The sequence below is a fragment of the Pristiophorus japonicus genome, chromosome 8 (assembly GCF_044704955.1).
Source record: "Pristiophorus japonicus isolate sPriJap1 chromosome 8, sPriJap1.hap1, whole genome shotgun sequence".
NCBI classification, from domain to species: domain Eukaryota; kingdom Metazoa; phylum Chordata; class Chondrichthyes; family Pristiophoridae; genus Pristiophorus; species Pristiophorus japonicus.
The window spans coordinates 103,694,235-103,721,350 of NC_091984.1; the positions used below are offsets into that span (position 1 = coordinate 103,694,235).

Sequence of the window (27,116 nt, forward strand, 5' to 3'; positions counted from 1 at the left end):
TCAGCTGATTCCCATTGACTGATGATGAGGCAACTGCTTCCTGTCTTTCTTAAAGCTAGGCCCTGAGCATTGAGTTTGTCTTTGGTGCTTCTGATGGAATGCTAATGCAAGAGCTTTAAGGAAGACCAGTCACTTCTCCAATATTGAAATTGAAGCCCTCATCCAAGCTGTAGAAAAAAGGAGGCTCATACTCTATCTGGTCACAGGAAGACCCAGTCACCCTGTGTTTGTGAATGCGTGAAGAGAGATAGCTGTCGAGGTGTTGGGGACCTCAATGCATGACCGCACTGCCACCCAATGCCGTTAAAGGTTTAACGACATCATTTGAATGGTGAAAGTGAGTACAGGTTCCTCCAACTCCTGACCTATCTCTAAGCCTCTCCTTCACCTACTCTTATTTCCCAACTTCACTATATAGTCACTGAAGCACCATTTGATTGCTGAGGCATATGTATCTATGTGTGCATACTCATAATAGGGGGTCCGTTTCATTTGAGAGTTACACCTGCATGTAATCAACCAACACTTGGACTAATTGCCGATGCCTCATGACACTGCTACTCAGCAACTTTCTTTGCTTTGCAGGCCAAGGTCTCATACAATTGTTTGGAGCAACAGAGGACTGGTGGGGGCGAGACCGATATCCAGTAGCTCACTGACATCGAGGAAAGGGTGCATCGGTTAGTGGGCCCACATGTTACCTTCCCTGTGGCTGCTGGCAATGTGGATCCCGCTGGGGGCAGCATCGGTAAGTGAAGACCTTCCTTTAATGCCATCTCTCCCTGAAAGTCCAAGCACCTACCAGTCAATTGGTGATGATTGTGTGCAAGTTGCTTGCTGGATGATGCAATGCGCTAACTCACCCTCACGGAACCCTTGTGCCATTTATGATTGCAGATGATACCCCAAGTGTGAGCCAGAGTCAGCCCGAGAGCCTTGAACCAAGTGCAGAGATTAGCGGCATATCCGATATGGGTGATGAAGAGGGGACACTGTTGCGAGCACAATGTCACTGCTTCCTATACTCGCACACGCCAGTTTAGATATTGGGAGTACACGTTCAATGCTGTTAGATTTAGGAGGGGCACTGGGTAATGCACTGGGGCCTAGCGGGCTGCAGCATGGTGAAGGGCAAAGGGAACCTCAGGTGCCAGCTCTCTGGGGGGAGCGGCAAGGTCGCACGCAAGGTCTGCTGCAGAGGACACAGACAAGCCTCTCTATGTGATGGCTTTTGAAACAACGGTGCGGGCCATGCATTCACGGATGTTTGGGGCAATGGAAAGGGTGCCCGAGAGCCTGTCACAAGTGGTCAGGAGCATTTTGGAGTCTGCCTCTTGCACTGCGAACAGCTCTACGCACACCATGGAGCCCATCATTGCCAGTATAGTGGACTCCTAGAGTGACCGTGCCGATCCAGATGTGATGAGGCGTGTCGTGGGCGATGTGGCCGCTGCCATTACAGTACAGGCGGAAGGGAATCAACATCTCAGTGCTGTACTGGAGAGGATGGCTGCTGACCTGGAAGCTCAGAATGCTCTCATTCACTCTCAGCAACAGGCCATGGAGCGTCTTACTACTGCAGACTGTGTCTGCTCTCATGCAGTCTCCGCTGAATACCATGCGAGCTCTGACTGCTGTCATCGTGGCTGGGTCCACCACAGTCCACCGGGGACCTTCCGATGTTGCACCACCCCACCAAACTATGCTCCAGCAGATGGTGGGGATGGTGAGGTGCTGCCCCGGGGGAGTGGCGCTGGGTCATCAGACCAGGATCCTGATGTGGTCTATCATGATCACAGCAATCCTGAGCCGAGACCCTCCACTCCGCCATTGCTGCCAACCATGGCTCCGTCCCAGCCAATCCTGACTAATGGTGTGGAGGTGGATGCGGCCCAGTCTGCAGCCAGCCCTTCCATGGCCAGAGCTGGTCGAGGGCATCACAGTAGTACACCTGTAGTTTCTACACCTGAAACATAGCAGCCTTCCCAGAGCTATGATTCGGCCACAGTAGAGACACGGCAGCATAGTTGCAGAATAGGTAGTTGTAAGAGGTGTTATAAGGAAATGCACAAGGGTGAGAATTAACTATGTGGATTTTTTTTTTGCACCATTATTTCTTGTGTAATAAATCTTTACTTTGGATTTGAATATCTGTGCAGGTCTTCATTTCTCCGTGGCGCATGATGTGTGAAAGGGCTCATTGGTTTGCCCATGGAGAAGGACAGATGAAGGCTAAAGTGCGCATGAACTCGGCGGAAACGAGCAGCATTGAGATGGTCTCGGACTTCCCTTGCAGGGTTCGGATGGCGATGTTGCCACCTGTCTTCCTCCTCTGCCTCCTCCTCCTCCTGCATGTTGTGCTGCTGAGCCCAGTGAGGTCCATATAGGAGAGCTGCTGTCTGTACATCCTTTGACGATAGGGCCTTCTGCCACCTCATCGATGTAGGCGTCTTCCTCTCACAGCTGCCTGATTGCCTTCTCCCTCCTGCTGATGCTGCTCCTCACCCTCTGCAGCCTGATGCTGGCAAGCATCTGCCTCCTGTTGATGCTGCCTCCTCTCCATCTGCCCCACTCTGTGGTGATGGGGCTCTGCATACCTGACCCTTCTCCTGACGGCAGGCCCTTCCTGAGGTCTTTCCTGGTGCACCTCTCTGGGTTGTGCTCTGTTGCCATTTCCATGGCCTTCCTCATCTTCGTCACCCATGTGAGCTGCGTCCCTTGCCCGCTGCCTCTCCAAACATTGGAGCCAGCGCCGCCTTCTCCTGTGTGTCTCCCTGCCATACACAATGTGCAGGAGTCATCCCGCTGCCAGCACTGGCCCCATTTATTAAATCTCTTCAAGCACAGCCTCTTCAATCAGCGCTCTCTGTTGCTGACTATGAAGGGGCTGGTTCACTACTCTTCAACTCCGGTGTCAACAACGCAACTCTCAATGCCTTTAGCCGTTGAAAATAATCTGGCCGACAACAATGGTGGGAGCCGCACCGCGTCTTTAAATGCTGCTGGCAGTCTTCAGCACGCAGTGTTTGTCGACCCAAAAACCTGTCGTTCACCCCGACAAGTGGTCGGAAGCCGATTTTTAGGGCAATTTCCCTTCCGGGGCATTCCGAGGCGGTGTGAGCTTTGATTACGTCGTTACCGACACATATGCAGGAGCGAGGCGGAAATGGGGGGAGCAGGGTGGTTACGTACACCGCCGGAAATATCAATGAGGGCAATGCCGCGAGAGCAGTCAATCCACGCAGAATGGGCACTCGTTCCTCACCAACCCGTGGCCGCCGCATTCAGGCGGCCACTGCTCTTCAAGGGCTGAAATTTGCCCAGGAGTTGCTCGTTTTTTTTTTGGAGCAACTTGATTTTTCTAGAGTATCTTAAAAATTCCCTTTCTGCACATTTAATTTGCGCCAGTATAAGTGAGTTAGTTAGGATCTTTTTTAGTTTCGTTTTTTTTTTCAAAAGTGGGTGTTACCAGCCACCTTCACCTGTTTTGGTCATTTAAGCCAGTTTGGACAGCTAATAGTTGCTCCAAACTAACTTAGGCCAGCGTATGTGGCCACTTGTGGTTGCACAGAAAACCCTTGCGGAGAGTTAAGAAATCGGCGCAGGTAGCCAGAGAAGGCGGAGGGGTGGGGGGGGGGCGAAGGGAACCGGAGTGGACCTTGCAAAGCACTAAACACCCTCACAACAACATTCAAGAAGCATAAAAACCATCAATAATAAATAAAAAATAAAACTTAAGTCCTACCTTCCTAACTCAGCCCAGGAAGTCAGCGGGCTGACTCCGGCTCCTCTCCGACTCTCTCCGACACCGACTCTCTCTCCGACTCTGACTCTCTCTCGAGGACTCTCCGAGGACTGGACTTCTCCGAGCGATTTCTCCGAGGACTGGACTTCTCTGAGGACTGGACTTCTCTCCCAGGGACTGGACTTCTCTCCCAGGGACTGGACTTCTCTCCCAGGGATGAGACTTCTCTTTGAGGGACTTAACTTCTCTCCGAGGGAAGGCAGCGGCCGTCCTGTGCGGCAGGCCACTCGACCCAGGATAGGGGCAGGATGCGTTGGGGTCCCACGCTGCAGGCACGCATCATCACAATCATGGAAGGAGCCACTGCGCATGCACGAATGCTCTGCTGCGCATGCAGACAGCTGCCGGCACTCTTTTAGGCATAAGGCTCTAGCTCCACCCCTCAATGGACTCGCCGCACCAAGCCCCGGGAGAGTCGGCAGAGGGGCCAGAATCCCGGGACATCTTTTTGGCGCCTTTTGGATCGTAGGAAGTCGGCGCATCTCACGTGAGTGCGCCAAAAAAACGTGAGGGTCACATTTAGGCCCATTGAAAGGGCCCCTGAGAGTGATGAGTCTTATCACTGCCAGTGTTACATTAAATTCCAAGGCATTGCTGATTTATCAGAAGTGCAGATTTGCTGCTTATCATTAAATATTTAGAATGTTAGTTGTTTTACATCTATACTGTAATTAAGAAAGTTTATGCAAACTGAATTTAGGTTATTATTTTAATGATTAAAATAACAATATTTTTTTACCATAAATATTTTACTTTTCTCAACTTTAATCAAAAATTTTAATTAACCAATGAATCAAACCAATGTGACTATCTAAATTAAATTCATTTAAATCATTTAATCCATTTCATTTTAAGATTAGTATCATCTAATTGGCACGTCTGGCTCCCAGTTGCTGTATTCAGACTAGTTCACACTGTAAGCTTCTTGATCCAGCCAGTGTAAACAAATTTGGTAATGCAAACTGGATCCTGGTGTTGCATTTCTAAGCAAGCTCAACAATTTTGTAAAAATGTTTCAATTGTCTTTGCTATAACCAGTCCTGCACTCCATATTGACTTTGGCAAAAGTGATACACCACAGAATCTTACACTGTTAAATCAAATTTTGGAACCCCTGTCAAACATCAGTTCTGTACCCCAGCTAAGGACAGGGCTAGTCTCCCATTTATTTTGAACCATCTTCTACCCATTCCCCAAATGAGCATTGGTAGTCTTTTTATCTTGAAGAGCAACAACATCCGAGCTTGACCTGTCTTCATCTGACGTCCATATATACATGCATGTTCCACCACAGGTCACTGGATAATAATTGTGAGTGGGAACCCTGGCTGATTTTCTCCCTGGCCCCTCTTTGCCCAGGAGCTTTAAAGTGGATTGCAGCACACTATTTCTATTCCAGCTGAGGTCGGGTAGCTCAGTACAGATCAAGGACTGGACCTGGGACTTTTTCTGCTCAGTGTGAAATGGTCATTTATTTACACAGAATTTAACCAATAATTCAAAATTACTTTGGGAATTCCATGCGGTCCCAGCTATGAAAAAAACTGCACAACCACAGCTTGAGAGAATATACCATGTTTTTTAAAATTCATTCATAGGATGTGGGCATCGCTGGCAAAGCCAGCATTTATTGCCCATCCCTAATTGGCCTCGAGAAGTGGCAGTGAGCAACCTTCTTGAACCACTGCAGTCCGTATGGTAAAGGTATGCCCACAGTGCTGATAGGGAGAGAGTTCCAGGATTTTGACCAAGTGACAGTGAACGAATGGTGATATATTTCTAAGCCAGGATGGTGTGTGACTTAGAGGGGAACTTGCAGGTGGTGGTATTCTCATGCACCTGCTGCCCTTGTCCTTCTAGGTGGTAGAGGTTGTAGGTTTGGGAGGTGCTATCAAAGAAGCCTTGGCGAGTTGCTGCAGTGCATCTTGTAGATGGTACCCACTGCAGCCACGGTGCATCAGTGGTGGAGGGAGTGAATGTTTAAGGTGGTGGATGGGGTGCCAAAAAAGTGGGCTGCTTTATTCTGGATGGTGTTGAACTTCTTTAGTGTTGTTGGAGCTACACTCATCCAGGCAAGTGGAGAGTATTCCATCACACTCCTGACTTATGCCTTGTAGATGGTGGAAAAACTTTGGGAGTCAGTCGGTCTGTCAGTCTCCACAGACAACCCAGCTTCTGACCTGCTCTTGTAGCCACATTATTTATGTGGCTAGTCCAGTTAAGTTTCTGGCCAATGGTGACTAACAGGATGTTGATGGTAGGGTATCCAGCGATAGTAATCCCATTGAATGTCAGAGGGGAGGTGGGTAGACTCTCTTGTTGGAGATAGCTATTGCCTGGCACTTGTCTGGCACGAATGTTACTTGCCATTTATCAAGCCAAGCCTGAATGTTGTCGAGGCCTTGGTGCATGCGGGCACGGACTATTTCATTATCTGAGGAGTTGCAAATGGAACTGAACACAGTACAATCATCAATGAACATCCCCACTTCTGACCTTATGATGGAGGGAAGTTCATTGATGAAGCAGCTGAAGATGGTTGGGCCTAGGACACTGCCCTGAGGAACCCCTGCAGCGATGTCCTGAGGCTGTGATGATTAGCCTCCAATGACCACAACAAGCATGTATTTAATTATGCATCTATACTAATTCTGTCATGTGTGAAAATGATACAGAGGAGGGCCTCAGAATGATTCCTAGTTTAAAATACTGCAGCTACCCAGATAGACTTAAGATGCTGGCCTATACATTTTAGAGAGGATTAGACTCATGGATGATTTGATTGAGGCCTATAAAATAAAGAGGGTACTAGATTGTGTACACACAGAAATTATTTCAATTTGAGAGGTTAGGGAGGACCAGGGGACAGGTGTATAAATTACACACGGGAAGGCTAGATGTTAGGCGGTTCTTATTTTCCCAAAGAATAATAGACCCGTGTGGAGCAAACTGCCGGTTTGTGTGGTGAGTGCTGATTCACTGTGTATCTTCAAGAGAGTGGTGGACAGTTTCCTGGATGGGGCAGAGATCGCATCATACAAGAGATCGGTACCAATTATGATCATGGTCAATGTAGTCTCCTAGGCTAGTTTCAATCACTTAGAGGGAGCGGAGAAGACTTTTTCAGATTTTTTACCCTATTTAGCCTTGGATTTTTGATCTGGTTTTTCAACTCCCCCAGGAGACTTTATGGTACCTAGGGGGTAGGGAGCCTTTAACAGGATGCATCACTAGTATATGGTAAACTAGATGCATCAGCTGATCTTTTCCTGTCTGATGCTTTTGTCTGTTCGTTTGTGTAAGACAACTGCAGAGTACATCCTCTAAACCAAGGCTTTACTTTAATGGCACAGGAAGTTGCTTTTCACTGTTTTGCTTAACTGATATATCCTTTGTAATCCAGACAGAGTGCCATCTTTTTCACTGAGTTATTCTTGAGTGTGCTGATCAGGAAAGGGATTTACATATTGTAATTGTTGAGAAACCTCTATGAAGAGCCAAAGGATATAGTGCAAAAAGGCGCCAAGATTGAAAAGAGTAGGAAAAAATCAAGATAAATCTAGGAATGCTGATTAGGCAATTTAAAGCACAGCAGAATGTAGGAAGAAGAGAAAACAGAAGCCGAGAAATTCCCGACCTTAGTGCCACCCGTTTCTGCCACTATCCTGGCGAAAAATAGCCACCGTCTCTCTAACATCTTTCCCTGGTGCAGAACTCTGGTGTCTGCTATTTTGGTAAGGGCCATGTCGCTGGCCCTTGAATTGCAAATGGGCAGAGAGTGACGCCACATTTGCAAACTTCGACCTTAACTCTGAGTTCAGCACTTGATCCTAAGCTCGCTCTGAAAAGCCAGCGTACAGCAGACTGACAGAGACAGACACATCTTTCAAGTACGTTTGCATTTAAGCTTTTGGATTGGATTTTTTTTTATTTTATTGAATTAGTGCCTGGTGCAATAGATGTTAAAAGTTTTTTTTTTAGTGTGCTGGGTGTACGACTGGATGCTGGCATGGCCTCAGATGGTAAGGAAGGCTTCCGAGAAGACAGAAAATACCTGAAATACTCAGCAGATCAGGCATCATTCATGATGAGAGAAACCGAGTTCGCGTCTCAGGTCAAGCTGCTGCCTGACCTGCTGTGTATTTCCAGCATTTTATGCTTTTATTTCAGATTTACAGCATCCACTCACAGAGGGATGAGGAAGACGCAGAAGAGGAGGAAGCAGAAGGGAGGATGCAAACCATACAGCCCCTGTCTTGCAGGGATATCTGAGATGGAATCATCCGCCTATGGTACCAGTGAACACAACCACAATTTCCCTTTCAACATTTGTCCCACACCTTACCTTCCCTCTGTCACTGACCATCACAGCGTCCTCTTGGTCACTGTCATATATCTTACATTATTATATATAACTGTATCCTAACATGCTATACATGACTGTAATAAGATATGACCTGTAACCACCAGCATACCTTACCACCAGGGGTGCACTTGCAAGAGACAGGTATACAAGGACAGGTCTCAGGCAAGTGCAGCATTCCAGAGCTGTGAAATAAAGGTGCAGGTCCAGCGTGACCTTGACTTCACTACATGCCTCATGTGAATCTGTACTGAGGGGACAGGACTTTACAGTGACGACGAGTTACGGGATTACAGAATCCACAGAATGGCGAACAACGGATCAGATGAAAAGTACAATGCGGGAGACAATTGGGAGGACTTTATAGAAAGGCTCCAGCAAAGCTTTGTAACCAAAGACTGATTATGCGACGATAAGGCAGACAAGAGAAGAACCCAGCTCTTGACCAGCTGTGGCTCGAAAACATACGCTTTAATGAAGGATCTGTTGGCACCCGAGAAACCAGCAAGCAAGTCGTTTCAAGAATTGAGCACACTGGTAAGAGACCACCTGAAGCCAGCAAGCAGCCTACACATGGCCAGACACAGGTTCTACAACTACAGACGCTGTGTGGGCCAGAGCATACCTGACTTCGTGGCGGAACTTCGGAGGTTGGCTAGTTTATGTAAGTTCTCCGATGAACTGAGGAGAGAAATGCTGAGAGACTTTTTCATTGAAGGAATAGACCACACAGGCATATTCCGAAAGCTCATAGAGACCAAGAACCTGACCTTAGAGGCAGCAGCACTGGTTGCACAGACATTCTTGGTAAGGGAAGAAGAAACAAGGTTGATTTACAATGCAGGTACGACAACTAACGAAATATCGGAACAAGAAGTTCACAGCACTAAACAAGCTGCTACCCCCACACACAGACAAAACCGGGAGAACAGGCTCTCGACAGCAGGCAGAAGCCATCAAGGGCCACAGGAACGGCCGTTCACACCTCATCAACCCACAATGCGAGCAATCAACTACAAACTGAGAGAAGCTCAAGAGAGATCAGCCAGATGCAGCTCATTCTTTGGGAACACTTTGAACAATGGAACAGGTCTGTGCTGGAGGTGTGGGGGTGGGCACTCATCAAGGGGATGTCGATTTCAGCAGTCTGATTGCAGAAATTGTGAATATACAGGGCATTTGGCCCGCATGTGCAAAAAGACGGCAGCTCGGCTGGTATACGAATCGGATGGGTCGGAAAGCGGACCAGAAGATGGTGGGGACAGTACCCGGGACACCGATGTACAGTGGGTCAACACGATCAATGGCCGCTGCTCCTACAACAGGACGCCTCCTATAATGATGAGGGTCCTACTCAGTGGGATATCTGTCAACATGGAGCTGGATACAGGAGCGAGTCAATCTCTCATGGGCGCTCAACAAATTGAACAACTGTGGCCGCATAAAAGAGACAGACCAAAACGCACAAGGGTCGACACCAAACTAAGGACCTATATCAAAGAAATCGTACCAGTCCTCGGCAGCGCCATGCTCTCTGTCACACACAAAGGGACAGTGAACCGACTTCCCCTGTGGATTGTCCCCGGAGACCCCCCCCCCACCATTGCTGGGGAGAAGCTGGCTGGCAAAACTAAACTGGAAATGGGATGATGTCCATGCCATGTCATTAGAGGAACGGACCTCCTGCTCAACAGTTATAAAGCGATTTGAACATCTCTTTCAGCCAGGTGTGGGCACTTTCAAAGGGGCCAAAGTCAAATTCTACATCACACAGGATGCTAGACAGGTCCATCAGAAGACCAGAGCTGTACCCTATGTGATGAGGGAAAAGATTGAACACGAACTAGACAGGCTTCTGCGGGAAGGCATTATATCACCTGTGGAATTTAGCGACTGGGCAAGTCCCATCATCCCAGTCATGAAGCCTGATGGATCCGTACGAATCTGTGGGGACTACAAATCTACCATAAACAGAGTCTCCCTACAGGACCAGTGCCCGCTGCCCAGAGTGGAGGACTTATTTGCCACATTGGCTGGAGATAAACTTTTCTCAAAATTAGACCTCATATCTGCGTATATGACGCAAGAATTGACCGAGGAATCCAAGCTACTCACCACCATCAACACACATCGAGGCCTTTTCATGCACAATCGATGCCCATTCGGCATCAGGTCGGCAGCTGCCATATTCCAGCGCAACATGGAGAGTCTGCTCAAGTCCATCCCGGGGACGGTTGTATTTCAAGACAACATACTTATCACGGGTAGGGACACCGACTCCCATCTCCGTAATTTGGAGGAAGTACTAAAGCGGTTGGATCGGGTAGGCCTACGAGTCAAGAAATCCAAGTACCTGTTTCTCGCACCCGAGATTGAATTTTTGGGCAGAAGGATTTCCGCTGATGGAATCCGCCCAACAGAGTCCAAAACAGAAGCAATTCGCCTGGCACCCAGGCCCCGGAGTGTCTCAGAACTGCGCGACTTTCTCGGGCCACTCAATTACTTTGGGAACTTTATGCAGAACTTAAGAACGCTGCTGGAGCCTCTCCATGTGCTACTCAGGAAGGGGTGCGATTGGTTTTGGCGGGACGCCCAGGAACGCGCCTTCAATAAGGCACGCAACCTTCTGTGTTCCAACAGTGTTTTGACTTTCTTTGACCCAGGTAAAAAGCTAGTTCTCACATGCGATACGTCAGCATATGGGGTCGGGTGCGTTTTGCAACATGTCAATAGTGCGGGCAAATTACAACCTATAGCTTATGCCTCCAGGTCACTTTCGCGGGCGGAGCGCGGGTACGGAATGGTAGAAAAGGAGGCGCTCGCGTGCGTGTACGGTATCAAAAAGATGCACCAATACCTTTTCGGGGCCAAGTTCGCGTTAGAAACCGACCACAAGCCCCTCACATCCCTCCTATCCGAGAGCAAGGCAATAAACGCCAATGCCTCGGCGCAAATTCAATGGTGGGCACTCATGCTGGCGTCCTACGACTATACCATAAGGCACAGACCAGGCACAGACAACTGTGCCGACGCGCTCAGCAGGCTACCCCTGGCGACCACGAAAGGGTCTGACGAACAGGACTGTGAGATGGTCATGGCAATCAATGCCTTTGAGTCCACAGGTTCACCCATGATGGCTCGCCAAATCAGAGCCTGGACGGCCAGCGACCCCATGTTATCCTTAGTAAAAAGATGTGTCCTAACCGGTGACTGGGCAGAGACTCACGATGCCTGTCCCGAGGAATTAAAACCCTTTCACAGGCGCATGCATGAGCTATCACTACAAGCAGATTGCCTGATGTGGGGCAGCCGAGTAGTCATGCATCTGTGAGGCAGAGAGGCATTTGTCCGGGAGCTCCACCGCGAGCACCCGGGGATCGTTCTCATGAAGGCCATAGCCATATCCCACGTCTGGTGGCCTGGTATTGACGCGGACTTGGAGCTCTGCGTCAGAAGGTGCACCATTTGTGCCCAACTCAGAAATGCCCCCAGGGAGGCTCCACTGAGCCCCTGGCCCTGGCCTACAACTGTGGTTGCGGGTGCACGTAGACTATGCGGGCCCATTCATGGGCAAAATGTTCCTCGTAGTTGTAGATGCATTTTCAAAGTGGATCGAATGCACCATTTTAAACTCGAGCACAACCTCCACCACTGTGGAGAGCCTCGCAACCATGTTTGCAATGCACGGAATCCCTGACATATTGGTCAGTGACAATGGTCTGTGCTTCACCAGCGCAGAATTCCAAGACTTTATAATTGACCACGGCATAAATCACATCAAGACGGCACCGTTCAAGCCGGCCTCCAATGGCCAGGCGGAGAGAGCAGTGCAAATCATTAAACAAGGCATGCTCAAAATCCAAGGTCCCACGCTGCAGGGTCGCCTGTCGTGACTGCTGCTGGCATACAGATCTCGTCCGCACTCACTGACTGGGATCCCCCCCGCGCATCTGTTGATGAAAAGGACTTTAAAAACAAGGCTTTCATTAATCCTCCCAGACATGCACGAAATCGTTGAGGCAAAGCGCCATAAGCTGACTGAGTACCATGACAGAAATTCGAGGGGGAGCTGGAATGAGATAGGGGACAAAGTGTTTGTACTAAACTATGGCAGGGGTCCCAAATGGCTTGCAGGGACAGTAACGGGCAAGGAAGGAAACAGGCTACTGGTAGCACAAATGGACAATGGCAAAACCTGCCGGAGGCATGTAGACCAAGTCAAAAGCAGATTTACCAACAACACTGCGGAACCAGAGGCAGACTACAATGTGGAACTCGCACCACACCTGGTGGACAGACAGAGGGAACAACCTGAGGAAAGGGCAATCCCAACAGACAGCCCAGGCGAGTCAACAACAATCACACCAAACGAAACAGACAGCCCAGGCGAGTTACCAGCAACCACACCCAAAGAAAAACAGACACCAAGGCAAACAAGTGAACCACAACTCAGACGCTCCATGCGAGAGCGTAGACTACCTGAGAGACTGAACCTATAAAGACAATAAGACCTTGGGGGAGGGTGATGTCATGTATCTTACATTATTATATATAACTGTATCCCAACATGCTATACATGACTGTAATAAGATATGACCTGTAACCACCAGCATACTTTACCACCAGGGGTGCACTTGCAAGAGACAGGTATATAAGAACAGGTCTCAGGCAAGTGCAGCATTCCAGAGCTGTGAAATAAAGGTGCAGGTCCAGAGTGACCTTGACTTCACTACATGCCTCGTGTGAATCTGTACTGAGGGGACAGGACTTTGTAGTCACAATGCTGAAATAAAAGTCACCACAGAGCAAACTTTCCCATCCAACTTTATACATAAAGAAATCAACTCATTCCCTTAGTAACTGTCTTGTGTGTGCCTTTGCCAATACGATTAATGTCATGCACTGTTACCCCAGTGGCTGCAGCATGGCTGGCGGAAGGCTGCTGACTTTCAGTGGGGGCAATGCAAATGGCCTTGCTGGTTGATCTTGAGGAGCTGGTGGCTGGGAGTGTAAAATCGAATAAAGGTTTCTTCTTCTCCTTCTTCAACGACTGGCTGAGCAGGCTGCATTTCTTCGGTGTGTGAAATGGCAAGGGTGGAATTGGGGTAAGGGGAGGACTGAAAAGCAAGAGGTGCATACGAGAGGAGAATAACATATGATGATACCAGCATCTTGTAATCTTGTATCCTTTTAGCCCCGCTGCTGGCCAAGTCAACCAGCACCACTCTCCTCCAAGGGGGTGAGATGAGGCTCGGGATGGGGGATGAGCCTTATGTTTGGTACAGATTGTTGGTAGGTAAGTGATGGAAGAGAGAGTCGTGCATTGAGCAGTGTGTGAGGCTCGTGGTGCAGTTGATAGGAGACGGCTTTTGAAGATGCATTCACTGACCTTGACCACTGGTCTGAGGTCATGAAGCTTCTTTAGGCACTGGAGCCAAGTCTTGGAGGAGATACTGCTGGTAGTGACGACCTCACTGGTCTGGTCCCACATCCTTCTTTCTGGAGAGCCTCCTGGCTCCTGTGGGTAAAGGAACTCTCTTGCAGTGTCGACCCCTGCACAAAGCTGGAGTTCTATGTGTGAGACTCTGGGTGCCACTTCTCTTGCTGAGCCATTTGTTTTGGTGCTGAAGCACTTTCCCTAATTTTCTTTAGGTGTGGAAGGCAATTCAGCTTTAAAAGTTGAGGACTACCATTTGGGAATTCTTTTTAATGTTTTTTTTAATCAGAAGGCAGTTGAGCAGTAAGGGTTAAGAACTACCTATTTTTACATGTTTTTTTATATTTTTCATTTCAGAAGGCAGTTCCCCTTTAAGAGACCGAACTACTTTCTGATATGACAGCATCGCTTTAAGAGCAGTCTGTTCTTGCTTCAATGATGTTATGATCATGCTATATTAGGGTCTCCTGTTGGGACAAATGCCACCAGGATGTCGTTGAACAATAAGTTTAGGGCCGGGTTAATGATAATTAGCCTCTAATTAACCCACAGTTGCACCAACAAGTTTTTAGCATTGTCAATTTTTTTGTCCTGAGAGAAAATAAAGTGTGTTATGATTCCAGCACACTCCAGATACTTTTCCTCTTGTCCAACACGTCCACAGGCAAATCTATGCTCTTTAATATCCAAAGCATGGCCTTACATATGAAGTTATGGGGGATAGTGGGATGCAAGGTAAGCAATGAACCCTTTTACCAAAGAAGTACACATTGAAAATAATGGGTTGTCCCTGTAACCTCCTCACATCTCTGACTGACAAACAAATAACACTAGGACAGACTGTATATTTCAGACTACCAAACTACAAATTGGGTTTATGGAGCAGTAAAAGTGAGTAGAAGAGGAGCAAACCTGGCAGATTTAATTGTTTTCTCATACCTCACATAACCCAATGTTTTTTTTTAAACAATTAGAGGCTGAAATTGCCCTTTTCCTTAAGGGCTGTTACCACCGCAAATCGGCGGCCACGCTGTGGAGTAGAATGGCCGCCGACTTTTGGTGGAATGGCCGCTGTTATCCCAATTGCCTTCCCGAGTTTTCCCGGCGGTGCCTCGATCCCCCCTATTGCTCCTTTGCTGCCGATCGGCATGTGCCCCGTTTCAGGCGGGGAGGGGGGGTGGGGAAATTTGTACCCCTTACAATCTAGAAGCCTTTATCAGCTTTCTGCCATACTTTAAATAACTTGCATCCTTAATGAAACACTTTTACATAAAAATAATATATCATGAAGTCCTCTGTTTGATTCTTGTAGTACTGTTAAAAATGAAATAATGAACTGGTAATAATGAACTCCACTATTTATCTCTCTGAGCATGGAGCTGTTAATCAACACCAACACCTTGGCTGAAATGGCTGCAGCAACAGATTCTCACCCCCTGATGTGACAACAATCCTAAATGATTAATTCTATTTCCCTTTCATAGCCTGGTAATCAAGTTTTTAAACATTTACATCTTTTACAACAAAGGCAGCATGAAAATCTACTTGTTAGTCCTCTATAGTCCTTAATAGACTAATTGCTAGACCAGACAGACAGTTGCAGCAAATCCCACTGAGGTATAATAAGGTGAGAAAGCTGTCACTTCCCATGGGGCCGAAATTCACCGTCCCCGAAGGTTTGGGCAGCCGATCGAAAAAAATCAATCAGCCGCCACGGTCGAGTGTTTTTTCCTCCTCGAGCTATATTCAGCTCGGGGAGGGGGGATTTGAGTGGTGCTCACTTCCGCCGGAAATGGCAGGGTGAAGCCGCGGTAAAGGAAGGTTTGCAGCGGTGACCTCAACAGCGTGTGGGCCACTGAAAAGCGACAATGACAGCGAAATTCAGCGATAAAAATGTAGGATTTTTCCCAGTAGTGTCCCCGCGAGGTTTTCCAGTCGGTGCACAAACACAACACCTTTGGAGGTTTGCCGCGATCGGCTCCGTTTACCTTTTGAAGGAGTGAGTCACAGATTTGTGAGAGATAGCCCTTGAGGGCCATGTGTGACATGCTATAGTGAGGGGGAAAGTTATAAAGTTCTCTATGAATGAGTGAGCTGTAAACCATACAGTTATATCACAAAATGTTGCAGTGCAGGATTATTGTGACAGTACAGAATGCTAGCATACTGACTTTGTTAAAGCCACTCTGCTACATAAATAGCAGTATTTGCGATGAACTATGACTGCAGAAGATCCCTCACAAATGATGAGCCAAACAATTGGGTATACATTTTCTATTAAAGCACTCACGCTACTCACATATTGCTCATGGTTGCATTTTATGCTCTGGAGTGTAGATCATTCTTGTTCTTTGCTGCTAGGGTGTTTTGGGGTGAAATCTGAGTATAGCATCAGCAAGATCAGACCACTGAGAAAGAAATGTATCTCTATGGACTGCAGATCCATTGAAATGGAAGTATGATGATGCAATTCTGCCTAGCTGGAGCTGTGAAAGAAATGTTACTGGTTGTGGAATTTGGGGCCAAGTTTGTGTTCCCCTCAGAAATTCCAGGACATAATACTCCTGCCAACAAATGGGAAGGCATATTATGATGCCATGCAAAGGAGGGTGGTAATATGTCACATGACGTATTTCCCTCCATTTGCATCCGAGAAATGCTGGACACAATGAATGCCTCTGAGGCCCTGGCATATAACATTGCTAAGCCCCTGCGAGTGAAGAATTTAAAATATCTAGTGAGCTCAGCCTTGAAAATGTCAATTGACCCAGCATCCATAGCCTCTTCTTCTGTCCATCAGTGTCTCCAGCTCCATATCAGTGAACCTGTTGGCTCTCCTTGCACCTCTTACACCAGCCATTCTTCCAAACTCCTTCCCCCCCTCAGGGCCTTGCTGGAAACCCTGGCCAGGGAGCAGCTGGCTCGTTATCAGTCTTTACGGAAGAGGACACTAACAATATTGCGACAGTGGATAGTCCAGGGGCTATAGGGGGGGAGGAACTTAACACAATCACAATCACTAAGGAGGTGGTACTCAGTAAGATAAAGGCAAATAAATCCCTTGGACCTGATGGCTTGCATCCTAGGGTCTTAAGAGAAGTAGTGGCAGGGATTGTGGATGCATTGGTTGTAATTTACCAAAATTCCCTGGATTCTGGGGAGGTCCCAGCAGATTGGAAAACTGCAAATATAACGTCCCTATTTAAAAAAGGAGGCAGACAAAAAGCAGGAAACTATAGACCAGTGAGCCTAACATCTGTGGTTGGGAAAATGTTGGAGTCTATTATTAAAGAAGCAGTAGCAGGACATTTGGAAAAGCAAAATTCGGTCAGGCAGAGTCAGCATGGATTTATGAAGCGGAAGTCATGTTTGACAAATTTGCTGGAGTTCTTTGAAGATGTAACGAACAGGGTGGATAAGGGGGAACCAGTGGATGTGGTTTATTTGCACTTCCAGAAGGCATTTGACAAGGTGCCACATAAAAGGTTACTGCACAAGTTAAAAGTTCATGGGGTTAGGGGTAATATATTAGCATGGATAGAGGATTTGCTAACTAACAGAAAACAGAGAATCAGGAGAAATGGTTGATTCTCTGGTTGGTAACCAGTAACTAGTGGGGTGCCGCAAGAATCAGTGCTGGGACCCCAACTATTTACAATCTATATAAACGACTTGGAAGAAGGGACTGAGTGTAACGTAGCCAAGTTTGCTGATGATACAAAGATGGGAGGAAAAGCAATGTGTGAGGAGGACACAAAAAATCTGCATAGACAAGCTAATTGAGTGGGCAAAAATTTGGCAGATGGAGTATAATGTTGGAAAGCATGAGGTCATGCACTTTGGCAAAAAAAATCAAAGAGCAAGTTATTATTTAAATGGAGAAAGATTGCAAAGTGCCACAGTACACTGGGTCCTGGGGGTACTTGTGCATGAAACACAAAAGGATAGTATGCAGGTACAGCAAGTGATCAGGAAGGCCAATGGTATCTTGGCCTTTATTGCAAAGGGGTTGGAGTATAAAAGCAGGGAAGTCTTGCTACAGCTATATAAGGTATTGGTGAGGCTACACCTGGAATACTACGTGCAGTTTTGTTTCCATATTTACGAAAGGATATACTTGCTTTGGAGGCAGTTCAGAGAAGGTTCACTGAGTTGATTCCGGGGATGAGGGGGTTGACTTATGAGGAAAGGTTAAGTAGGTTGGGCCTCTACTCATTGGAATTCAGAAGAATGAGAGGTGATCTTATCGAAATGTATAAGATTATGAGGGGGCTTGACAAGGTGGATGCAAAGAGGATGTTTCCACTGATGGGGGAGACTAGAACTAGAAGGCATGATCTTAGAATAAGAGGCCGCCCATTTAAAACAGAGATGAGGAGAAATTTCTTCTCTCGGAGGGGTGGTGTAAATCTGTGGAATTCGCTGCCTCAGAGAGCTGTGGAAGCTGGGACATTGAATAAATTTAAGATAGAAATAGACAGTTTCTTAAACGATAAGTGGATAAGGGATTATGGGGAGCGGCGGCGAAGTGGAGCTGAGTCCATGATCAGATCAGCCATGATCTTATTAAATGGCGGAGCAGGCTCGAGGGGCCGTATGGCCTACTCCTGCTCCTATTTCTTATGTTCTTATGTTAGAAATCCTTACCTTTATGCTGAATTTCTCAGTGGTGATAATGCTCAAATTAAGACAGTCACACCGCTGAAAAATCCACTTTGGAAGGGTTCATTAGTGCTGGAACCCATTTGTTACTTTTGGAGCTGAATATGGGGTGGCCCAGCCATGAAGATTTTTCGGCGCTAATAGCCCCAAAAAGATGGGGGGAGCGCCAGCTTTCCAGCGGTACTGAATTTCGGGCCCCATATCTTTACCATTGCCATGCAAAGTTTCTTCCAATATAACAGAGACATCAGAGAAAAGAAACTGATGTTATTCTATTTACAAAGCTATGAGACATAGGTTTTGGTAGTTCAGGTCTAGATAAACTGTGGATTCCATTTGGGTTAATTGCTTCTAACCATGCAGTAACCAACTGAAAGTGAACATACTACAGACCAGAACAAGCTCCTATGAAAAGTCTTTTATGGTTTGAAATAAGAGATTTCTGATCCGAGCTCTATAATTTTGATCTTAGAAAAGAGTGAGATGATTTCGGAGATGGTGCATTGAGTCTTCATTTCAACACTGCGAAGATGCAATAAAGGAGCAAGACAACACAGGGGAATTTAGGAGGATAAAGAAAGTTTAGAGCAGCTCCAGTGAAAAAAGCAAATAAGGTTCTGGGTTGCATTAGCAAAGAGGTAGAGTACAAATCAAAGAGGTAAAAATATTGTTGTATAAGTGATATGTTAGACTCAATATGAAGGACTACATACTACTCTAGTAAGCTAATCACAGAAAGGTTATTATTATCCCTGAGAAGGTACAGAGCTAAGTATCCAAGATGATCCAAAGGATCAGAGATCAAAGTTATGAGAAACGATTGCGAGTTAGGTTGTTTTCTTTGAAAAAGAGAGGTAACTAGTTTTGAGAAGACTGATCCAGGCAAATTGATGACTACGGTGAAGTATTTAAATGGCAGGGAACACAGTGTAAAATAAAAAAATTAGGAGTTAAGTTTTATTGTTTTATCTATTGGGTTACATACTTTTGGGATAAGTACCTATGGAATGCCATTGAAATTAACATTATGGGATAGATTTTATCTATTGGCTGACTGGCAGATCACAGTCATTGGACCTCAATCTGTTTAGTGAAGGATTATGTTTCCGGCAGATGTCTTTGCCACCTGTTCAGAAGAATAGGTTAAAATCAAGATCATCACGATCCAGATGGGAAATCAGCATGTAAATCACCGAAGCATTTTAATTATCCACCCTCCCCCCCCCCCGATTGCTTGTTACTAACGGATTGATTTACCATGGGAGGGAAGGACATCACAGCAGGACCTCCACACACAGGCAACACGCTTTCCAGCAGTTGTCACTAGAAAGCCATCAGGAGCTGGAACATTGGCTGATTCTTTTTTGCACCTTAGTTGCAGTATCCCTACTCCCGAAGCTCATATCTACCAACAATACTGACCATGGATCGAAGTTGGTATCTTGCTGGTTTGTATTGTTGGTACCACACTGGTCAGGCCATTTATCCCTTGAGTTATTAGGGTAGAGAGTGAACTCTTTATTTATTTATACATTCAACAGCCATGATTGCAGTCCAGCTCACTGTGGTATTTCTTGAATCTAGCAGGCATTCTGTAAATCTTACCCTTGTCTCGGGTCTTCCACCGTAGGCAGTTGTGCAAGATGACCATGTGGGCTGTGTAAGTCCCCTTCAATGGAATGGCGATCAGAGGATGAACTTCGGGTAAGATGCGGAGATGACAAAACAGGTGCCACTGGCCCGCTGTGACTGGTGGGAGAGCAACTGTACATCCCTAAATGAACAAAAAAAAGACATGTATCAGTTCGTCAAATGAAAATAAGAAATATTTTGACTTTTGTTTCTTCACAAATGACACAGAGAGTCATTTTAACTATTGTGGAAAGTAAAATCAGGGGTGTAATCTGATCCTGTCAGTTTCCAGACTGGTGGGTTATGTTAAAATTACCCCTAAATGTACAATGGCCCAATTATCATGTTATGATCTCAAAGGAAAGCCTACAGGGAGTATCTTTTGTTTTGAAGAATACAAATGAGCTCCTTGCATCTTTAAAAATGTATTAAAAAAAAAGAAAGCAATTAGCTTCTACTTGGTCTGAGAATTTACAGAAATTAGACTTGGGCCTTAAATGGACAATTTAACTTAAACCCAGCTCCTTCTTAGCAGTAGAATAATACATTGCACATTACATGGCATAATGCTCCTGCCTTTATAAAATAAATGTTTCATCTGACTGTCAGCAATATAAATATATTTAACATCAAATTTTACACTCCTTTCAAGACTATGTCGGGCCACTCCAAGATGTCATTGACGAGGGGGAGGACTGTGCATTTTGGTATGGCTTCACTGATTTTAATAAGGGCCACACTTCAGAGCAATCTAGAAGCCAATCCAGATCCCGATCCTGGGAAAACATGCCACCGGTACAATATGCAATGTACCGAGCAGCAATTTGCTTTCCTGGGGTGACCTGCTCTGAACTCAGTTGCAATTAAAGAAGTAGTTTTGGTTGACATTACCATTGTGGTCTACCAGCAGGGAGATCTCACATAAAGATTATCTTCTCCATTAAGATATTTGACACTCTTTTTATAATCAAGTTTTTTTTCAAACAGACAATGGGGAGTACTTTCAAGAAAAAGTATTCTCCCAGACCTTCCTTCACCTTTAGCTTAATATACAATTAGCTGCTTTATTATTGTAAATACCAGGATCAATTTCTGTTGACTCATCCAAAGGGATAACATCTGTTAGTAAGTGTTGAAACTCTTGCTAATATTTTTTGACTCTGTGTTACACAACCTTGAGAATATTTCTATATGTGTAAGTATTTAACATCACTGTAATACACTTGGATCATCAATCAAGATTATAAATGGTTCACTGTTTGGCCCCATTTGTAAAAAAAAATTGGCTAACTTTATGCCTGTGATTATCACCATGGTATCTGCCAAGTTTGGAAAGCAAGTAAAGTGGGGTCCAGAAAGTGCATCGGAGACATACTGGCACCAAAAAGAAACCACATTAGCTGGAGAGGGGAGATCTGGGTAAACTCTTACAGTAAACTGTTTGAAAATTTTGAATTTGCATTGCGCATAGTGCTACAATCTACAAGAGTGTAAACACACTCCATTACAATCACACTTTTGCCTCTTGCTCTTTCTTCCACTGCGCAATATAGAGATATATTATTCTGAAATATTCTGATGTTTCTCATGCAGGGTGACATTTTTGTAATCAGTATTTATTTATTTTTTTATTGTTCTATTAGCGGCATTCCTGCGCATTTCCAGATTATTATAGATGTCCAATTTGGGCTTTCTAACCACTCAGTTGATAAAGTGCGTTGACTAGTCGTTCTCAGGAGCTCAAACTGTGAAACTCCTTGCCCCCCTTCTGTCTTCTTTCTTCCCACAATCTACAGGCTTTAAAAACTCAAGCTTGGTGTCGCTTAATTACAACTTTCTGACTTATCTTTTCTTTTTAACCTTGATGATATCCTACATCTGCAATCAATAACAATTGTGCACAGAAAAACATCTCGAAGAAGGGAAGCTAGCAGATACCAAGGAAAAAGGCAAAAAGTTAAGATGAGGAGAGGGTGGGTAAAGGCAGTCAAAAGAAAGGATTTTGAGATCATTCTTGAAACTAGAGAGGGAGGTGGGAAGGTAGAGAAATTAGGGAGTGAGTTCCAAAAGGAAGGATATAGTGGTTGAAAGGACACACTTCACCTAGGTTTCTCAATTTAGACAAAAGCACTGTGGTAGTCTTTATAATCTAGTTTGTTTGTGCATGAGGCTAATTTTTGTGAGCTAGACAATTTTATTTTGAAATATTTAAAACATACCTGGATATATCTCATGGTTAACTGGCAAAGTTCTTCCTATTGTGTTGCTTGTTACATTGCACGGTGAAGCCACTGGCTGAAGAGACTGAATAGTCAGGCAATCGTTCATCATATCCTGTTCAAGTTCAGTGCCCGAACGCAGCTTCAAATAAAAAGGAAAAGTAGAAAAGACTCCAATCAACAAATGTAAGATGTTACTGTTGCACATTATCATATAGTCTAAATATTTACAGGAGCTGTCATCAAACAATGAATTGACTGTGGGAACATAACAACTCAATTAGAATTAGTCACTCTGCTTCTCCAATGGTTAAATGGGTAAATGCATTGCAAAGTGAACTGTGCTATAGAAACCAGGAAGATTCCAGTTTTGATCTGTTCTTAGCTGATTGCAGGCGAGCCACCTGGGGGAGCTGTAATGTTGATTATTTTCACTGTCATTTAGTGATCTACCATAGTGGCAGGGTGTTATACGGAGACAAATCGTCAGGAGAATACTACCATTGCGTTAATCCTACAACACAAAAACCCACAACACTTTACATTTCATTGCCTCTTCCTGCACCAATGTTTACACGGTATAAACAGTGGAAAAGAATTCTGACAAATCTTTTACCACAAATTCCAATTTCCCTTCCTTTTAGAGAACTTGTGGGGAATATTCTCTGTATGCTATGGGTTGGACTTTAGCACAGAGCTTTGCAAAGTGAGAGTTTCTGTCAAGAATTCAGGCATGGAGGTCAATGCATGCATTTCAGTGCATTATAATTAATAGTTGTGTGAAGTACACAGACGTCCAAACCTGCATTACAGTATGTACTCTGCAGAGCTCTGTACTGCAAGTGCTAATTTGTAAAAGTTGTAAATTGCATCATAAACATTAAAAAAATGTGTTTACAATGTCACTACACATTTGTGCACAGAAGAAATCGTTCCTGTATACTGGAATTACATAGCAGCTTTCATATGTGTTTGGGAGCAAAAGCCAAGTTCAAAGCTATTAGTCAGCTGGAGAATTGGATGAGATATGGAAAAGCTTTTCTTGCAGTCTCTGAGCGTCATGTTTGCAGATTTCAGATATTCATGTTCAGTGCCCGAACACAGCTACAAATAAGAGTAAAGTAGGCCTCCACCTGCCATGAGTGGGTGGCCCTCTTTGTGCCTATTCTGAGGTAAGTTAAGATGGGGGGGCAAGAGCACAGTCAAACCCCTATCGCTCACAGTTCCTGCTCCTGATTGCAATCCAATCAATCCTGCTGGAAAATGTAAATGTGTGGATGTTGTAAGAACATCTGAATAACAAGGAAAAGCCAGTAGGCCAACAGCTCTTCCACCTTTCAGAAATCGACCCCATCTATCTTATTTCTAACTATATCCCTCCATCTGTTTCTCTTCAGAAACATAGGTTGTCTTTTGAGCCTATTTATACTGTCCACTCTGTAAAGTCCTTACTCTACAGTATGAAACCACACGAGGTGCATTCTGGGGACAAGGTCACTCTGTGACCTTAACTCTTTATTCACAGGACTCCAAAGACGATGACCCTGCATGGGACCTCCCTTTTTATACATGTGTGATTAGGTAAGGAGTGTCTCCCACAAGTTCACACCTAGTGGTCAAGGTGTGCATCTAAATTGAGTGTATACAGTAATACAGTGGTGTTACATTGTGGTTACATACATGACATCACCTCCCCCCTGCCCCCCAAAGTCTTATTGGAATCATAGGTTTAGTCTTTCAGGTGGTCTACGTTCCCTCGTGGAGCGCCGCAGTTGGGGCTCTGGTTGTTGGACACTGACGTGAGTGTCTGTCACCTGTGGTGATTCCGGCCTGTCCGGGCTGACCGCAGGGACTGTGCATTCTTCTGATTGCTCTTGTTGCTCATTCACTGGCGGTGTTGTGAGCTCCATCTCATGGTCTTCTTCAGGTTCCTCCGTGTCGATGCTGAACCTTTTTTTTACTTGGTCCAGATGCTTACGGCATATCTGACCATTGTTGAGTTTTACCACGATGACCCTATTCCCCTCTTTGTCAATTACAGTGCCCTCAAGCCATTTGGGCCCCATGGCGTGATTGAGGACGAAGACAGGATCATTTATTTCTATACATCTCCCCCTCGCATTACGGTTATGGTACTCGTTTTGTGACTTGCGCTTGCCCTCAACTATGTTGGTCAGGACTGGGTGAATGCAGGACAACCGAGTTTTGAGTGTCCGTTTCATTAGTAGCTCTGCGGGCGGGACGCCCGTGAGCGAGTGTGGTCGGGATCTATAGGCCAGCAGGAGACGCGATAGGCGGCATTGTAAGGAGGTCCTTGAATCCTGAGCATACCTTGCTTAATGATTTGGACTGCACGTTCTGCCTGGCCATTGGAGGCCGGCTTGAACGGCGCAGTCCTGACATGGTTGAAGCCATTGGCCGATATAAACTCTCGGAATTCGTAGCTTGTGAAACATGGGCCATTATCACTAACCAGGATGTCCGGCAAGCCATGGGTTGCAAAGATCGCACGTAGGCTTTCCACGGTGGTGGATGACGTGCATGAATTTAGAATGATGCACTCGATCCATTTCGAGTACGCATCTACCACAATAATGAACATCTTACCCATGAACGGGCTCGCGTAGTCAACATGAATGCATGACCATGGCCTGGTGGGCCAGGGCCACGGGCTGAGCGGGGCCTCCCTGGGGGCATTACCCAGCTGGGCACACGTCATGTAGCTGCGAACACAGTGTTCCAGGTCTGAATCAATTCCAGGCCACCAGACGTGTGACCGGGCAATGGCCTTCATCAGCACAATGCCTGGGTGCTCGCTGTGGAGTTCCCTGATGAATGCCTCCCTGCCCTTCTGGGGCACAACTACCCGGCTGCCCCATAGTAGGCAGTCGGCTTGGATGGAGAGCTCATCCATCCGTCTGTGGAACGGTCTGACCTCCTCAGGGCATGCTCCGTGTGCGGGCGCCCAATCCCCAGTCAGGACACATTTCTTAATCAGGGATAGGAGGGGATCTATGTTTGTCCAGATTTTGATCTGGTGGGCTGTGATGGGGGAGCCTGCGCTGTCCAAAGGCATCGACAGCCATGACCATCTCGCCGCTTTGTTCCGCTGCCCCCTCAGTGGTGGCCAGTGGAAGCCTGCTGAGCGCGTCAGCGCAATTTACAGTGCCAGGCCGGTGCCGGATGGAGTAGTCATAAGCAGCCAGCATGAGAGCCCATCGCTGTATGCGAGCTGATGCATTGGCATTGATAGCCTTGCTGTCTGACAACAGGGATGTTAATGGCTTGTGGTCCGTCTCTAATTCAAACTTCCTACCAAAAAGGTACTGATGCATTTTTTTTACACCATAGACACATGCAAGCGCTTCCTTCTCGACCATCCCATATCCCCGTTCTGCTTGAGAGCGCGACCTGGAGGTTGTAGTTGACCCTCAGCATTGCCCTGCTGCAACACGCACCCAACCCCATAGGACGATGCATCACATGTCAGAACCAATTTTTTACAGGGATCGTACAGGGCCATCAACTTGTTTGAACAAAGTAGGTTTCGCGCCCGATTAAAAGCCCATTCCTGACAGTCCCCCCCACAACCAATCGCAACCCTTACACAGGAGCACGTGTAGTGGTTCCAACAACGTGCTCAAGTTTGGCAGAAAGTTCCAGAACAGTCCCAGGAATGAACGTAACTCCGATGTGTTGCAGGGCCTGGGTGCTCGTCAAATCGCCTCTGTTTTGGATTCGGTGGGCCGAATTCCATCTGCAGCAACCCTCCTGCTCAGAAACTCAACCTCAGGAGCTAAGAACACACATTTAGACTTCTTGAGTCGCAGGCCTACCCGGTCCAGTCAGCGTAGTACCTCCTCCAGGTTGTGGAGGTGTTCCTCGGTGTCTCGACCCGTGATGAGGATGTCGTCCTGGAATACGATCGTTCCAGGAATGGATTTAAGCAGGCTTTCCATGTTTCATTGAAAAATCGTGGCCGCTGATCGAATGTTACAAACGAACAGTCCCTTGTGCGTGGTGATGGTGGTCAGTACTTTAGATTCGTCGGCCAGTTCCTGGGTCATATAGGCTGAAGTGAGGTCCAACTTGGTGAACAGCTTGCCGCCTGCCAGCGTGGCGAAGAGGTCCTCCGCTCTCGGGACCGGGTATTGAACTTGTAGGGACACCCGATAGATGGTGGCCTTGTAGTCGCCACAGATCCTGACAGAGCCATCCGCTTTTAGGACGGGAATGATGGGGCTCGCCCAGTCGCTGAATTCAACAGGCGAGATGATGCCCTCTCTCAACAGCCGTCCAATTCGCTCTCGATCTTTTCCCGCATCACATACGGCATCACTCTGGCTTTGTGGTGCACTGGCCTGGCGTCCGGGGTGAAGTGTATCACTGCTTTAGTGCCTTTGAAAGTCCCGACGCCAGGTTGGAATAGTGAATCAAATTGTTGCAGGACTTGTGAGCACGAACTTCGCTCCACAGCTGACATTGCGTGAACATCCCCCCATTTCCAGTTCATCTCGGCTAACCAGCTCCTCCCCAACAGTGTGGGACCATTGCCCGGGACAATCCAGAGTGGCAGCCGATTCACTAACCCATTGTGTGTGACAGCCAACATTGCACTGCCTAGCACCGGAATGATTTCTTTAGTGTAAGTCCGTAATTGTGTCTCAATACGTGCTAATTTGGTCTACTGATTTTAAGTGGCCATAGCTTCTCAAATTGCTGAACGCCCATGAGTGACTGGCTGGCCCCAGTGTCCAGCTCCATGCATACGGGGATACCATTTAATAAAACCCTCATCATCATTGGTGACGTTTTGGTGTATGAACTGTGAATATTCACCACATGGACCCGCTGAATCTCAGCGTCCATCGATTTGCCCCAAAAGTCATCCTGCCTCAAAGAACCCTCTTCTGGTCCATCCGCCTCTCATATAATAGTCTGGTTGCAGACTTGCTGCACATTCGAGCTAAGTGGCCACTGAGATTGCAGTTCCTGCAG

General features: G+C 46.4%; 1 protein-coding gene across 1 annotated transcript in view; it reads right to left on the minus strand.

The window, feature by feature from the left end:
- LOC139268133 (zinc finger protein GLIS1) overlaps window positions 1-27,116 on the minus strand; it is a 506,600-nt gene that overhangs the window by 78,812 nt on the left and 400,672 nt on the right. Inside the window, exons 11-12 of the mRNA XM_070886160.1 lie at window positions 22,119-22,260; window positions 19,873-20,041 (exon numbers count right to left, since the gene is read on the minus strand). Of these exons, the coding sequence (XP_070742261.1) occupies window positions 19,873-20,041; window positions 22,119-22,260 (311 nt within the window). The remainder of the gene's footprint in view (window positions 1-19,872; window positions 20,042-22,118; window positions 22,261-27,116) is intronic.